Source organism: Scomber japonicus, chromosome 11, assembly GCF_027409825.1.
Source record: "Scomber japonicus isolate fScoJap1 chromosome 11, fScoJap1.pri, whole genome shotgun sequence".
NCBI lineage: Eukaryota > Metazoa > Chordata > Actinopteri > Scombriformes > Scombridae > Scomber > Scomber japonicus.
The window spans coordinates 29,035,466-29,049,466 of record NC_070588.1 but is presented as its reverse complement, the minus strand read 5'-3'; the positions used below and the strand labels follow the sequence as shown (position 1 = coordinate 29,049,466).

At 43.3% G+C, this 14,001-nt stretch overlaps 1 protein-coding gene across 1 annotated transcript; it reads right to left on the bottom strand.

Annotated features, from left to right (window-relative positions):
* Positions 1 to 288: 288 nt before the first annotated feature.
* On the bottom strand, positions 289 to 13,596 carry ankrd50l (ankyrin repeat domain 50-like). Its single transcript, XM_053329003.1, has 4 exons — positions 13,148 to 13,596; positions 4,788 to 5,005; positions 947 to 4,508; positions 289 to 699 (listed from the first exon to the last, which is right to left on the bottom strand). The coding sequence occupies exons 1-3, from the start codon at positions 13,594 to 13,596 to the stop codon at positions 958 to 960; spliced, it is 4,218 nt and encodes a 1,405-aa protein (XP_053184978.1). The 3' UTR covers positions 289 to 699; positions 947 to 957.
* Between the last annotated feature and the right edge of the window lie 405 nt (positions 13,597 to 14,001).

The following is a 14,001-nucleotide window of genomic DNA, read 5'->3' as shown; positions in this document are numbered from 1 at the left end:
GTTTTATAGTCCAATTTTCATTTTCCTTCCAGCTTGCTCACAGGCACACTCAGAGCAAGCCAAGTTGGTTCAGTAAACTTGGCTGTGTCTTTTAGTTTTTTTTATCATAAACCCCGCACTAGGTTGGGCTTTGGTCGGCTCGCTTTTCTTACAAACTGTTTTTTGGTTGTCAGCAATGAATGTGTGGGGGAACAGTTTATAGTAAATATCAAAGCCTTCAATAAAGATCAAGGCCACATGCTTAAAGCTCTTAAAGTTGTTTACTGCTTGAACAAAAAGGATCTTTGCTAGAAAAAAAAATTCAGAACATAACCTGGAGACTTTCTCTCGTAATAGCGAGTGTTAATCACTATAGAGCTAAGAAAAAACATATGGCTCTAGATTTAAGTCTTACTGGACCAAATAAATTAAAATAAAATAAGAAAAAGCATATTGGTGCTGATGACAGTATAATGAAAATGAACACAGTTGTGCTTTACATTTTAAATGAATCAGCATCATCTAGTCTCGGAGAGCCCTGCTTAACATACAGTATACAACAGAAACCAAAAGGGCAGGAATGTAAGTCAGCGTCAATGCCATTCAGTTCATTCTTCCTGTGGTCTTCTGAAGGTGGGTGGAGAAAGAGATCACCTCTCTTCTTCCTCTCTCATCTGAACGCATAAAGTCATTTTACATGGCGAAAACCACCATCCACTTCTGTGAAAAAAACCCAAAACAAAATGATGTCATTTAATATTTGACCCCAAATGCTCTGGGGAAAATATTTCCCCAAAGACAACTATTATTGTTTTGATACCACAAAATTTAGCATTTAGCTGTTTTGCTTGATAAATGACTTTTAATTAACTCATCAACTAATTGTTTTAGCATTAATCGACATGCTCTAACAAAGGAAAAGCAATATGTGAAGCAATTATGATAATAACTAACTTAAGTCACTTACTGGAGCACCAGTCACAGGGGTGTCTCTCTTTTGTATAAGGCTGAACTGGTGGGACCTTCAAATTGCAGTTTGATGGCCTGTTTAAGATTAAGCTGGGGGTCTGTGGTTGTCATGGTGACCATAACATCCTCTGGCAAGGCACTACAAGGTGGGACTGGCGCAAAACTGTAGCAAGAAGGTGACAGAATGTTCTTATGGGGTAGAGAATCCCAAGCATCCCCTTGAAGCGGGCTCTGTAACCTATATGGGTAGCCAACAGGAGGATTCTCTCTGCTTTTAGCACCTACAGCAGGGTTGTCTTGCCCAGGCATTATCCCCAAAGAAGCCATGACTGAGTGCCATTTACCACCTGTGTAAGCAGTCCTGTCTGCTGTTATTAAGTTTTGTTTGTTTATTTTGTCGTGATATTCAAGTCCAGATGAGGAGCCTTTCTGAGGCAGTTCACAGTTGTGCACCATGGCAGTGACTGTGCAAACAGTAGGGGGAGGGCTGCCTTTGCGATGCCTCTGGCTGCTTCCATGGAGGCTACCCATACCTGAGCTCCCCGGAGGAGGGAGGGTAGAGGGACGGCTACGGCTGCGGGGCAGGGAGTGCTGTTGGATCTGCTGGATGAAGCTGAGGCTGTCAGCTGGAACCGTCTGCACCGTGGCAAGCGAGTGGCAGGTCGATGACGTCTGGGAGCTCTGAATGGAGTGAAATCTTTCTGCAGTGGAGCCGGGAGAAGATATTGAAGAGGAGGAGGTAGCAGCTGCGACTTCATCTCCATTACTATCTGAGATGCCTAAGGATGGGATCTTATTGGGTTTTGCAGGGGAGATAGTACTGGAGTGAGGCAGCATGCCTAAGTATGGCTTGGCTCCGTAGCTCTCCAAAAGCCTGACAATATTGGAGTGCCTGTGTTTCCCTGCCACTTTGACAGGACTACGGCCATATTTATCCATGTGGTTGGGATTTGCACCTCTCTCCAGAAGCATTGCAACGATGTTAGCATGTCCCACCTGGGCGGCAATGCTCAGAGCCGTTGCCCCCTGGTGGCAAGCAAGGTCTATATTGACTCCATTGGCTCCCAGGAGACGACGCCCCACTTCACCATGTCCGTTCCAAGCCACTGAATGCAGTGGGGGTCTCCCCTCTGCATCCTGTGCATTGGGGTTTGCTCCATGCTTCAAAAGTAGCTCTACCATCTCCACACACCCCTGCCAGGAGGCCACATGTATCGCTGTACGGCCTTCAGAATCTCGGGACTCTAGAGGCACCCCCCCTTTCTCAATGAGGAGGATAGCCATTTCAAGATGATTCTCCAAGACCAGGATGTAGAGTAAAGGCCGTCCCTCAGCGTCCCGGACATCAGTGTCAGCTCCTCGCCTCATAAGCAGCTCTGCCACCTCAGCATGGCTCTCCAGAAGTGCTGCACTCAAGGCAGAATGTCCATCGTAAGCCCTATGGTCTATAGGTGAACGTCTGTCCAACAGCAGCCTGACAGTGCTCCAGTGACCTTCTTGGGCAGCCAATATAAGAGGAGTACGTCCTTCAATGTCCAGCTCGCCAACACGTGCCATGCTGCCTCGTTCTGTCAAAGCAGCACACACAGCTCGATGGCCTTCGCAGGCAGCAGCATGCAGTGGTGTCCAGCCAAGGTCATCCTTGTGGTTCTCATCCAGGCCTCGGTCCAGGAGGGCGCGGACAACCTCAGTACTGCCCCTTGCCGCTGCCAGGCACAGTGCTGTCCTGCCTTCGCAATCAATGGCGTCCACAGCTGCTCCCCAGAAAAGCAGCCGTGACACCGTCTGCATGTGGCCCATTGCTGCAGCAGCCAGCAGGGGAGTAACAGCAGCTGCAGCAGGGGCACTGCCGTCAGGGCCAGCTGTCTCATCTACGTCAGCACCAGCTTCTAACAGAAGTTCAACGATGTCGTCATGACCCTCATAGGCTGCAAGGAGCAGTGGTGTCATTCCATCATGGTCTCTGTGTCCAGGATCTGCTCCACGCTCCAGCAACAGGCATGCTACTTCCCCATAACCTTTGACCCCTGCTGCTGTAGGGACACAGAGGGCAGCAACTGACAGAGCAGTGCGCCCATCTCCATCAGCTAAGTTAACATCTGCATTGTGGTCCAGCAATATCTCCACAGCTTCATGATGTCCCATATAAGCAGCAGCAATAAGCGGCGTGCGGCCTTTGCTGTCAGCTTTGTCAACCTGTGCACCATAGTCCAGCAGGGTCAGGACTGTTTCCTCATGCCCCCCCCAGGCTGCAGCTCTGAGAGCAGTTCGACCCTCACCGTCACATCCATCCACATCTGCCCCTGCATCCAGCAGAAGCCTGACTGCCTCGCTGTGACCTCCCCAAGCTGCAGAGCGCAGTGCTGTCCAGCCTTCATTGTCGACATGCTCCATCATCCCGGCTGCTTTTTCTGGCTCCTGGTTCTTGGCCCATTCCAGGAGCACAGACAACACTTTTACAAGACCCTGCCTGGAAGCCAAGGTCAGTGGTGTTTGACCCTGATGATCACTGATCAATGGATCAGATCCTTGTGTCAGGAGAAGTTCTACTACATTTACAGAACCCTCATGGGCTGCGCTGGCCAACAAAGTCTGTCCATCTGTAGATCCAAACGGGTTTAAAGACACTCCACTGTCCAGCAGTTTCTTTACAGACCCCTCCCTCTCAGATGCCTGTTTTACATTAGTTCCCTCTTCACCTATACAAAGCACTCCAACACTTGAGTGTGCATTTGGAAAACAGGCTGGAGTGATGAGCCCAGTCCTCATTAACAGCTGGAGGACATCCTGACTGACAAGAACAGGAGGCTGAGTTAAGGATGTACTTAGGGCACTGCTGCAGCTAGGTGTAAGATCAGGCACACCTGCCCACAGCATCCATAGTGCCAATAATGAAGGATTATCTTTATGGTGACCTGAGCAAACTAAATGTGTGGCTAGCTGACAAGTGTCCTCAATGTCCAGGTGAGGTCCCTGCAGAGTCAGAGCCATGGCAAGCATGCTATGACCCTCTGCTCTGCTACACAGGTACTTCTGTGTACAGTATTTGACATCTGTCAGCCACTCAGCAAAGCTGGCGTGAAAAAGTAGTTTGCTGCCCCCAGGGCCATCAATCAGGAGTGGAGAGAGGGTTCGGAGCTTGTTCTGGAAGTCCACGATGCTGAGGGTGGTGTCATGAGTCCAGGCTGCTGTGAACAACTGCTTGGGCGTGAGAGGCGTCGGGGCAGCTAAGAGTACATTAAGGAGTGGCTTTACGTAGATGAAGAGCCCACGGGGGAAGAGTCTCTGGCACAGCCAAAGGTAGAGGCCATTGAGAGTCCCTGGGATGTCCCGGATCTCCCTCAGACCCACTAGGGCAGCCGCCACGCCGTCCAACACACGCTCAAGGAAAAGAAAGCAGCCGCCACTCTTGATGTGCAGCAGATTCAGCATGTCAGCAGTGTCGGGGGTGAGCTGACGGCGAAGAGCTGCTTCTTTGTCAAGCCGGCAGAGGATGTACTGCTGCACGTCACGGACCGGTGGGGGCTTCCGAAGATCATCCAGGCAGAGCTTACGAAAACCTGCAACAAAGAAGAACAACTTGTTCAGCTATAAGAAATCAGTACCAAAATAAGAAATCAGATGGCAAAGATAATGTTAAGATCACCTGCCACAATGATTTAATCAGGATGAGTCAAATAAAAGGTGGACTTCATGATCAAAGGTATCTACTGTATGCCTATAGATAGTCATCTTGAGAGTCCGATCATGGCTGCTTGATATCTACCACAAAGACCCCTCACAGACTCAAATTCACAGTGTAATATCTTAAAGTATGATGAGTTATTCTTTCTTCATACCTGAGAACATTTTGCAGATGGCCTTGTTGTGGCGGCGAACAGAGCAGACCAACAGCAGCCAGCCAGGCAGCAGGTGTTGATTAGCAGCCAGGAGCTCTGCGATGGAGCCGCTCTTCCTGCCTCCTTCGCCCATCCCATAGCCTACATCCAGGGAGTCCACCACCAGCATCAGTGACTGGGCTGGGGGAGGAAGGTCCAACAGGGGTCCCAGCACTGACCTATGAACATGTAGAGAAAAGAGACAGAAACAGAGGAAGAGCTTAAATTTAGTGACAGTGTGAACATTTTCTTTTATACTGACTGCTACAGCACAGATAAACAAATAAGCCAAATATTTTGCATATAAAGTCAGTGACACTAAATGAAATCATTCCATCACTATGCAGGCAGCCGTTTTGCCATGACTCCAGGCAATTCCAGTTCAAGCACTAACGTGTTTTGTTGGCTTTTTTATTTTTGTTTTTTCATTTGACATATTTTGAAAACATTCTTACAATGCCTCTCAGCCTTTTAGATACCGTGTGAACAACTAAAGTACACAATTTTCCTATTTTTACATTTTGAAAGTAATTCCAGTCAAACAAATACCTCAAGAGGGCCAACTGACGGCTGATGCAAGATGCTTCTACGAGCAATAGTTTATGAAATCAACAGCTGACACTGGCTGGTGTGATGGTTTAAATTTGGCACCCTTTTTTTTTATGTGTGTTACTGTGAGAAGTTGTGTAGGACAGCATTTACCGCAAACTTTTCCCTCAAACTACTATTGTTTTTTTATTGCTTTTGTACTACTTATTTATTGTTCTTCACTCTTTTTATTCTTTATTTGCTGCTGAAATATTGTAAATTTCCCGTTTGTGGGACTAATAAAGGAATATCTTATCTTTAACTTTAAACAACAGTATTTATTATGGAATACAAAATACTGCATCGTCTACCGCAATTAAACATTGGAACATTGGGATTAAAATCTTGTTTTTAAGACAGAGCAGCATTCAAACAACCAAAAAGAAAAAAAGCAATAAATGTTAAGTTTGTATAAAAATGGAGTTACAGTGTAACTGTTCTTTATAGAGCACAATCAGCACCCACATCCTGCTGTGATCAGATGGTGAGTCAGGTTAATGGAGCCTCTGAAATTTCCTGCTCCACCCTGGCCACACTCTCGCACACACACACACACACACACACACATGAGTTTATGTGTACACAGGTTGTGAACACACAATCCTCACATACCAGCGCATACTTTTATATCTCTCTCTTTGACGTCCTCCCACAGACTACATTCATTTCCTGACCTTTAAATCTTACACTTCCTCACTGTTGACACGCTCGAATTCGAAACTTTACTCCCTCTCTCTCACCTGCACGCTACTGGAACTCCATTTACCAGCCGAATAACAAAGATAATCATAGTAGTCATTGCTTTCATGTAGAGATGCAGCGTAAACTCACTTCACAATCAGTTAAAACATTTCAAAGGATACAGTAATTACATATAAACATAAATCATACACTGTTTATAATGCATCAATCATTCCTACTTCTTACTAGACAGATCCAGGTCAGGAGAGGAAGGGAATGTTGGGAGAGAAAGCAATTTAAGTCCTGAATGTGGACATAAACCCAGTGTAAAAACACAAAACACAAAGGGTTTCTTTGACTCCAGTTACAACTAGATTCAAGGCATGAGGCAAGTTTAAATGAGGACAATGAAATCCTGCAGCTAACATAAGGTAGAGGTTAGCTGGAGAATGAAAACTCCATTACAACATCTTGAAAGTGTAAGTTGTGTGGAGGAAGTGGAGGCTCTTGAGAACAAAGGCGATGCATGCCGGATGGCCACTGTTGTGCTGCAGCAGTCAAAAACACACAATCAGCTATGTTTTCTAACAGCTGTAATGCTGCTGACTGTACAGCGATCCCTGCTTATTATAGAAAGCAATGTTCAGCCTGTACTGACTTAGCTGAACAGTGGGAGATTTGATTAAGACCAGGGTTGAGACGATTTAATGATAGATTCTAATCCTATAATGAAAACTTATATTGACTTCTCAACCCCAACCGGTCAAGGCAGATGGTCGCCCACCTAAAGCCCGTTAAAGAGGAGTACGGTCTAGACCTGCTCTATGTGGAAAGTGCCTTGAGATGACTTTTGTTGTGATTTGGCGCTATATAAATAAAGACTGATTGATTTTAGCAGCCTCAAGCATAAAAGTTGCTTTTTGAATGTAACAAATGGTAATATTATATTGGAACATCGTCTGACCTTTTCATAAACTTAGAAAAATCTCAATTTTCCTCATGTTTATCAGTCTTATTTCTTAGTTTCCAGTATTTCTCAGGTCAGACATGGACTGATCATCCATCCAACTTAAGGTTGGCAGACTGTAAAAGCATCACGGATAACATCTTCTTACAAATTCTGATATGTTGCATTTTAATTAATAGATTAGTGTCAATAAACCAAAAGCCAAATACACACCGATGTACCTGCAGCACAATGACATGCTGAATATCCACTGCAAACATTACAAACACCACTTTTACTGACTAGACAGTCAACTACAAGTGTAGTAAATATATTTACACCAGCTCTGGTTTAATCCTGTGTTGTGTTCAGCAGTGATTTGTACACAGCTACACATGCTGAAGAAGACTTTGTCTGAAAGGTGACAAACAGTGATTAAACTGTGACCGCAGTGTTGGGTCACAGGTCAAATAGAGGCTCAACTCCAGTCAATTACAAACACAGGGTGTGTGTGTGTGCTGTTATTAGTGTTAATGTCTATGTTTAAGAATGAACCAAAGGGTCCAGTCACCTTTAGTCACCAAAAAACAGGTTTTCTTTCAACTTGGATAAAAAAGAAAATCACTAGAGTATTTAGCATATATGATGTTGATATCCAAACAGAGCTAAGCTTCCAATCTTGTAAAAGCAGAATAGGCGGCTACAGTAGCAGGAAGGAAACAGCCAGAGGTTTTTTTAAGACGGCTTGAAGAGGTAATCTGTGCTGTAAACAGAGCTGTTGTGCCAGAAATGCACCAAAATATCAGCTGGCTGAAGTTGGAACCTGTGAAGCTGAAAGAATAAGTCATTAACTTAACACGCCTAGGTCAACAAGTCAGTATCAGTTTCAGGACTCATATATTTGCAGGGAGTGATGATGAGTCATCTGAAATGTTGGAGACTTTGATAAATGATAATCAACCTTGTTTGAGTGAAATCATACATTAGTAAGACTAAAACAATCCCTTAAACTTAAAATATAGAATTAATTTCACATACCGGAATTTAATGTCACTTCTTAAGAAGAGCATCATTTACTGGTGAGAAGAGTACACCAGGAAATTATTCAGCAGAGGCGTTTAGTGGCCCATCTCCTGACGCATCTCATCTCATGATGAATTTAGCCACTGGATGACAGCCTAAACAACAGCCACACTTTATTGAATATATGACATTCACTATGAGAAAGATTGCCTCTGCTCTTTTCAGATCAGGTTCATTTGTATTTCACTTTTTTAAAATTAAATTAGAGGTGGTCTGTCAGGCCAGGAAGCCCACCAGAACTATAAGAACTAAGGAGAAACTCTGTGGTCTCACAATTCTGATTGACATTTGGGTGACCAACATTTTTTTGAATCTCATTGAGAGTGCAACTGATTTGGTGGCTTATTTTCATTATTGATTGATTTATTGGTAATTTACACCTTATAAAATGCTCCAAGCTCCCAAATACCAGGGTAGAGTCTATAAATGACGTTTTGTGCGACCAGCAGTTTAAAACCCAAAGATATTCAATTCACAATGATGTAAAACAGACAAAAGCAGCAAGTGTTTAACAGGTTTGTTTGATTTATACAATGAATTCAAATGATTAACTCTGTGCTAAACACCAATAATCCTCATGTGCAGTAATTACTTTCCTATCAATCTCCTGTGTAGAGGATATTTAAAGACTAGCCTTCATGTCAGGGAATCATCTCATTACTAAAACATTACAGTAGCCTTTGACTTTTATCACTGAGCATAACCTGCAATTAAAAGCAGCTTTAAACCCTGCCTTGGGTGACAGCTCCAGCTTATCATACCTCTCTGTGTGTGTGCTTTAGTCATTTGATTAAAGTGACACTCCCACTCTGAGCACACGCTCCACTCTGCAGAGGAGGAAGTGTAATGTAGCCTTCCTTTTTATTACTGCTTAATGTTTGTCTCTCCATCTAGCCCACAGTCAGGGTGGAGGACTATGGGCTTGTGGGTGACCACCAGCTTTAACTGGACTATGAAGAGGTGCATGTTACAATTAAACCTTCTAAGAAAAGGCACTCCAGTACTTAAACCACTTCATTGGTTTCCAGTGAAATACAGAGTCAACTTCAGTGACTACAACCCAGTCTCACCTCTTGAGTCACCTTCTAACTGTATCTAGAATTCCATCCAGATGACTTTGGTCTTCTCCTCTAGAACCTTATCTGATGACTTCAGATCTGTCACACCTGAGTTCAAGCTCAAAAGCAAAAGTGAAAGCTTTTCTGTTTCCTCACACTCATGATGACTTATTGTTTGCACATGCCTGACTGGATATGTGTCTCTGTTGCATGTCTGGTTCCTTACTGTTTTTGGCTGAGTGGCTTAGTGGCTGAGTGGGTGGATGGATGGATGGATGGGGGTAGTTTGTCTTATATTCTTTCTTCTTTTGTAATTCTTGCCTTTTCTTGTATTTGATCTATATCGTTATCTCCATCGTTATATAAATCTCACGCTAAGCCAATGCTCATCCCCTCTACCTTCTCCTAAAGGTTTACTCTGATGTTTCCATTTGAAAACCTTTAACATGTTAGCTGGAGCTCAGACAAACTCTGCTGCATTTGCCTGTTAGGTTTGGTTCATTTAGACTGGTGTAAAAGCTGTTGTTAAAGGGGAATGCCACCAGTTTTACACATGAAAGGTCTTAGTGGCTAATAGTTGTATGACACATTTTTCTACTACCTACCACACACCCAAATCCTCAACCTCACAGTCAGCATTGTGGGTAATGTAGGCAGCAGGTTTGGACAAAGAAGAATAATAGAGCAAATGCTAAATCAGCGGAGTAGAGCGTAGACCTAAACTCCTAGAGATGTGATTTTACCATTATTTAATCAAGTGGGAACCTAAAAGAAAACATGTATAAGCAATATATAAAAATACATAATAAGTTCCCAGTGAAGTTTTCTATTACAGTCTGCGAGGATTTCTACATCATCATCATCATTATCACCATCATCATCATTTCCCCCAGTAACATTACAGTCTTATTTATCACATACTGTACAATAGGCAGTCCAGCTGTATAGTCCTGACTAATTATCCTCATTTATTTCTTTGTAAGGTCTTTTGTGACTTCCTGTCACCAACACAGTCCATCAGTCTTCATGCATAACTCATGAACACAGATAGCATCAGAACTGGAAGAACCACATTAATAAAACTACAGTACAGGTGTGAAAGCGATCTGTATTTCATCCAAATCAGCCATCAGAAGATAAAGCACACTGGCTTCTGCAGCTATGATCTGAAATCCCAGAAAGAGATCAAGCTTTTGAACTTTAAATCTAAAAGCAGAAGCTTAGAGACAGAGGCACCAGCTCTACATTGAAGTTCAGTGAAGGGTTATGAACCCGTTGACTACAGAGAGCTACCAACCAGTTCAAGGCATAGGGCCCATGTATGCCCATTTACTGCCAACTCCAGCCCTCGTTTCATCGGTTTGTCAACGGCTGTTCTCACATGGCTGCGTTTCACCCGCGGAGCACCAAACACAAACAGCTGCTGGCCGCGAGCCAGTCAGAGGGGAATGTTGAATCCAGATAGGTACTTCACACCAGAGAAGAGCAAACACGGGAGGAGTGTAAAAGGGCTCCGACTCATCGCAGAGTAAACACACCAGGAGAGAGTGAAAAAAGTCCTGGTGAGGAGAGTGACCTCACTGACTGCAGCTGAGACAGTCACCGGGGTACAAGAGGCATTTTTCACCTCTTTGTTCTTTTTTTTCCTCTTCTTTGCCCCCTCTCTCTGAAAGGATGTTGTGTCGTAAATAACACTGTAGCATTCATTCACACTGGAGGCCCATTGTGTATGCATTGAATGGGCCACATTATGAGAGGAGGAATAAATATAAGACGAGGAAGAATAGGTGGTGCAGTTGTGTTCCTGTGACTGCCCCTGCTTGTCTTTACTTTGCTGATAATAGCCACAGGGCTTTAAATTTACAGGTTGTTGACAGTCTAAACACCTGCACAGAATTACCTCTATTTAGGAAAAAAATGCTTGCAGCCTTTCAAGAGTTTACGGGTTAGAAAAGCTTTAAGGCTTCTTACCATGACACAAGGAGGAGCTGCCAATGTTTTCAACTCACTCACTCACTCACTCACTCACTCACTCACTCACTCACTCACTCACTCACTCACTCACTCACTCACTCACGCACTCATTTTTGAGTACATATATGTTTATACATGGGTGTTTTATTACATTGTTGCTGATATTGCGACTGATAATTCCATGTATCCATGATGTGAACATCAGTTTGATTGTATTTATATATGATTTTTATTTAAATTTTCCATATGGTAATATATACTGTACCACTATCTGGGAGAAGGTGATATGGATAAAAAACCTCCATGATATATTTGTTTATATGTGTGTATTAGAGTCCAACTGATACTGGATTTTTTGGGCCGATACCAAAACCGTCATTAGGGAATAAAAAAATTCCAATATTGATATATTGGCCGATAATCTCATAGACATAAACACACATTTTCTTTTACAAATATGGCTATCAAACACTTGTGACAAAGATACAGTATATAGCCTAATGGAGACTGTGATATTATACAGTTTATGTTTAGCACATATCCAACCACAATAATCACCACTACCAATATATCTGTGGTAGGCCAGTATCAGCCTATAATATCGGTTGAGTGATAAATCAGTCGGGCTCTAGTGTGTATATATATGTGTGTTGTGTTCACTGTATGACCCCCAACTGCCTCATATAATCAGAGATACTGCAGAGATATCTACCTTGTTGTCACAGAGTGTCTGACGGTTGACCTCATATATCATGGTATATACTGCCATATACCATGGCTACTGAAAATTCAGGATTCCAATTGGTTGGAAGGTGTGGATTAACCTTTAGTACCTTCACAGTTTAATTGTACACCTATGAGGTGGGTGTTTGTTTACCATTCTCAACGAATGATAAAAGATAATTATAGCTGCGATGATTGCTCAATTAATCGATTAGTTACCAACTATTAAATTGATCACTAACTACTTAGATAATCAATAGGAACATTTCCAAATTCTCTGATTCCAGCTTGTTAATATTTTCTGGTTTCTTGAGTCTGCTACGACTCAAAACTGAATATCTTTGGTTTATGGACTGTAGGTCAGGACAACACTACACAGGAGGTTATCTTCCTCTAGGAAACAATGATCTACATTTTGTGGATCAAACAACCAAACTATTACCCAAGAAAATAATGGACAGATGAATCAATAATGAAAATAATTGTTTGTTGTGGCCTAAAAGATAAAAAATGTGCTTTCTAAATTAAATGATTGATGTTCTAGTTTCATACCATGGTCATTTATAGCCATCATATAAGCAGGATAACACTTTATTTTACTGTTTTATGATTTGATTACAATCATGGAACTTACACCTCGTCAGTTATAATTGGTTACATATTAGCCAACCTTGATATTACTGATACTGATAGTCTAAACATGTTCTTACTGTGATACTGTTTTAATATATCTCCCAGACCTAGTTTCAACTGTCATTAAGGTCAATAAGGACCATCAGGTGAGCGTGTATGTCACCAAAAAACAAAAAATGGTGTGTATAAACATGAATGATCTCTTATGTCTATAATAACGTTTTCAGTCACAACACTTGAATATTGACAGCAGACCATTTACTAAACAAGAACTGACACCGGTTTTCAGCGTGTTGTTTGAACGTGATCAACCTTTTGCTTACTTGCTGACACATGTTGGTTGTAACATTGTTCAGCTACTCTATCACCATCTAACCTACATGATACCACACATATATTTTGTTGTATTGAGCTATTGAGGGATGAGCCGCTCTCTTGAACATGCACATACACGCAGTGCACCTTTGGCAACTTTCCTCTTCCCCTCTCATTTGACAACCTTCAAATTCCCCTCAAATCTTCTTCGATAAAACCTTATCTTTCAACATCAAGCTTGTAATTGTCACATCTAAAATAAAAATGTGGAAATGACATCCTCACATTGAGAACTTTCAAGTAAAAACTTTAACTCAAACCTCTTGAAGGTGTCATCAGGGTCTCTTTGACAGGCGAGAGGTTCCAGAGCTGAAGATACAGATGGGCTGTTGAGGATCTCTTTGTATCCTGAAGGGAGGTTTGGTGAGGCCCTAAGCTGCTCCACCAGGCCCAGGACAAACCTCCACAAGACCGTACTCCTTTGGTCTTCCCTCTGGCAGAAGTGATATGCCAGGCAGCGAGGTGCCAGCCCGACTTCCATCCCTGCCTTCGAAGTGGGCCACACCACTTCGGTGCACAGGGCGGTCTTGCCAGTGCCGGGACCCCCTATCACCAGCAGCCCAGGCATCTGGCCCAGCATGGAGCGAGCGTCCAGGCAACGCCGCAGCTTGTCCAGGGCCCATTCCCGACAGTAGAAACGCCGGCCCTGAAGCAAGCTGGAGCTGCTGCCAAGTCCACTGCTGCTCATTGATTCCTGGTCTTGTGACATCCAGGATACAACTCAGTGTTAGGAACTCCACGTCCCATGCTCCTTCAGTACTCCGACTTTTATTTTAAGCTGCAGGTGGTGATAACTCTAGTTCGTGACAGCTGTGGACAAGGCCTGGATATTTCCTCAGTCTGTCAGTTCCTGAGAGTGTTGCATCAGGTGATTACTATCAGTGACTGTCTTTCCCCCTGCAGGTCTACACCAGTGAGACTGACAAGAAGGGGGAGTCAGCGAAAGGTTATGTCAGCTACTGCTTCACCTCCTTCTTTCGGATTTGTCTTTGACTTCTTGTCGTTGGTGTGTTTGACATCGCAAAGCAAAGAGGAGGATTCATAGTTAGCGCCGTTCATCGAGCCAGCTCCTGCACTGCAGATCTTGGAGCTGTTCTGTCAGTTACCAGAAAGA

Coding starts and splice junctions, on each gene's coding strand:
- ankrd50l (XM_053329003.1), bottom strand. CDS start 13,596: ATGTCACAAGACCAGGAATCAATGAGCAGCAGTGGACTTGGCAGCAGC. Junction 5,006..13,147: donor CCTGATGACACCTTCAAGAG/GTTTGAGTTAAA, acceptor ACATGTTCATAG/GTCAGTGCTGGGACCCCTGT. Junction 4,509..4,787: donor CATCTGCAAAATGTTCTCAG/GTATGAAGAAAG, acceptor TCTTTGTTGCAG/GTTTTCGTAAGCTCTGCCTG.